General features: G+C 63.9%; 1 protein-coding gene across 1 annotated transcript; it reads right to left on the reverse strand.

Annotated features, from left to right (window-relative positions):
• CCM_07768 (C6 transcription factor, putative) lies at positions 1–2578 on the reverse strand (the record flags this gene model as incomplete). The annotated part of the gene is made up of 5 exons (XM_006672908.1): positions 1–21; positions 69–274; positions 372–1776; positions 1861–2115; positions 2171–2578. 5 exons carry the CDS (start codon positions 2576–2578, stop codon positions 1–3), a joined length of 2295 nt encoding a protein of 764 aa, XP_006672971.1.

Below are 2578 nucleotides of genomic sequence, written 5' to 3' on the forward strand. Positions count from 1 at the left end.
TTAGCCATGAGCGTTCATACCCTTAAATGTGAGCATCATTGCCACTCCGAGACGCCATCTTGACGTACCCAATCCATGTCGTCACCCATCCACGACGAGTCAAACTCGACCATACCAAAGATACCCTCGCCACCATCTCCAACAGCCGAGGCTCCCTTTCCTGACAGGTCATCTCCAAAACTCGTCCCCTCCGCCCCCGGGAATGTCACCACTCTCGGGTCACTGGCGACCAGCGGCAGGGCAAAGCCGGAAAAGTCTGTACTGGTTATCGTGCCTAGGTCAAACTGTCAGCCTTTCTTCACAGCTATCGTACTACAATCACGAGCGAATGCCAAGGGCGCTAATTCGCGCAATATGCATGCATGCCATACCGTTCAAGTCGTGTGTGGCCTCGGCGCCGCTGTAAGCCTGATTAGCAGATGCAGTCGCGGATGACAGCTGCCCGCTCGAAATCAGCGGCGGCGGAGGCGGCATGTGCTGTTCGGGTCCAGCATCAGACCCAATCGGCGCCGCCGGGACGCTCTCGTCGTCGACGGGACAACCCAGCTTGGCCAGCATAACGGCTAGTGTGTCTCTCGTCTTGCGCAGCTCGGCCACCGTCGATGAGACACGGCACCAGATAGCATGCGACCGGCGCAGCATCGTCTTGAGCTCCTCCCTCGACCGCAGCCGGGTGCCCGGCGCCGCCGCCCACCGCTCATCATCACCGCCGCCCGGGTGCTCCGGGTAGTGCGCGCCGCACAGCACAACGTACACGACCATGGCCGCGAGCATAAAGTCGTGCACCGCCAACGACGTGACGAACCACCCGCACGCGCTGAGCACGCGGCCCGGGCGCGTGGCGTCCCAGACGACGGCCTGCACGTCGAGCAGCGCGACGGCGGCCGCGACGCACTGCTGCCGCGCGTAGTCGTGCTCGGCGCGGAGCACCGCCGGCCCCGAGAGGCGCCGCCGGTGCAGCACGCACCGCGCCTTGTGGTACAGCGCCTCGATGCCGTAGCGCTGGATGAGCAGCGCCGGCGCGTCGCCGACGCACCGCTCCAGAGGCCGCACTCGGAGTTGCGCGGGCACCTGGTCCCACGCGTCGTTGAGCGCGGCGTCGAGCCGCATCGAAGCCGCGTGCGACGGCGGGGCCAGCGCGTGCGCCTGCTGCGCGATGCGGCCAAACACGCGCAGGATCCGCGTCTTGTGGACCGAGTACGACAGCGCCGTGTACTCGGCCAGCGGCCGGGGCGGCGGCATCTCCGTGGTGTCCTCGCCAAAGTCCTCGTCCGGGTGGTGGCCGTGGACGGCAGCGTCGGACGCGAGGCCGCTGCCGAGCATGCTCGGGAGGCCCATGTGGAAGGACACGAGCAGCTCGACCTGGCAAGCCATGCTCCACCAGCGGCGGCGCATCTCGCACTCGTACGGCGAGAGGTGCGCGAGCCCGCCCGGGTCGCGGTGCATGCCGAGCTTGAGCATCAGCCGCAGGCACACGGCCGACAGCGTGTAGCAGCTCATCTGCGCGGCCCGGCTGAAGAGGAAGTAGGCCTCGACGTAGAGGATAAAGGCCGGGATCGTCTCGGCTGTCGGGCTCGTGTACTTGCTCCAGACGAGGGCCCAGCCGGCGCAGGCGCGCAGCTTCTGGATGCGCTGCAGGGCCGGCGTCGCGGACTCGGCCCGGAGCTCGTCGGGCGCGGAGAAGTGGTTGAAGACGACGCCGAGGGCGAGCATCATGAAGAGCTGCGCAAGCCATTGGAGTGAGACACTGTCTGGATCCTGCCAGAATTGTGCATACTATATTCTTCGTTAGCTGAGTTCCTCGCATAGTAGGGGAGAGCTCCTCACTGCCTTAGTAAATGTTGGTTTGTGTACACAAACTGAGAAGCTAGTTAGCATCATGGCCACTTCGAGATTGATAAGGGACTTGCATTGCGATGGGCTTGAAGAAGAAAAATATCTCATAATTAGCCTGTCCGTAATGTGTTTTTCTGGTATGTGCCCAATGAGCTCTTCACGACTAGCCGGTCCGCCTCGTGGACTGAGTAGCATCTCAGCGGCATCCAAGTCCATCCCAGGAGAGTCGTCGTCCACCTCGTCATCCTCATCATCAAAATACGTCTTCATATCTTCAATCTGTAGAGAAGGTCAATAGCAGTCCACACAATATCATGTTGGGGCATGCACTCACATCTTCCAGCATCGCCAAGCAGTGCGTCGCTCCCACATACGTCGAGCCCTGCGCACTACGCACCACCTGGCCCTGCGCCGGCCTTGCCGCTCGCGCATCCGTCTCCTCCTCGCGCTCCGTTCTCCCATCAGCAGCCTGTTCCTCCTCTTCCGCCTCCATCATGCTGCGGACCATGCCCTCGAGCCGCTTCAGGCGCGCCGACATGCCCCTGGGCGGCGGCTTCCTCTTGACGGGTCGGGGCGCGTACACGCAGGCCGCGGGGCGGTCCTTTTTCGCGCACTGCCCGCATGGCTGGTGCCTGTCGCACTTGAGCTTGGAGCCGCGGCACGGCGCGCAGGACAGCAGCACGCGCGAGCGCTTCTGCGGCGGCACCGGCGGGAGTGCCTTGCCGTCGAGGCCGAGATCCAT

The sequence above is a fragment of the Cordyceps militaris genome, assembly GCF_000225605.1.
Source record: "Cordyceps militaris CM01 unplaced genomic scaffold CCM_S00006, whole genome shotgun sequence".
Classification (NCBI taxonomy): domain Eukaryota; kingdom Fungi; phylum Ascomycota; class Sordariomycetes; order Hypocreales; family Cordycipitaceae; genus Cordyceps; species Cordyceps militaris.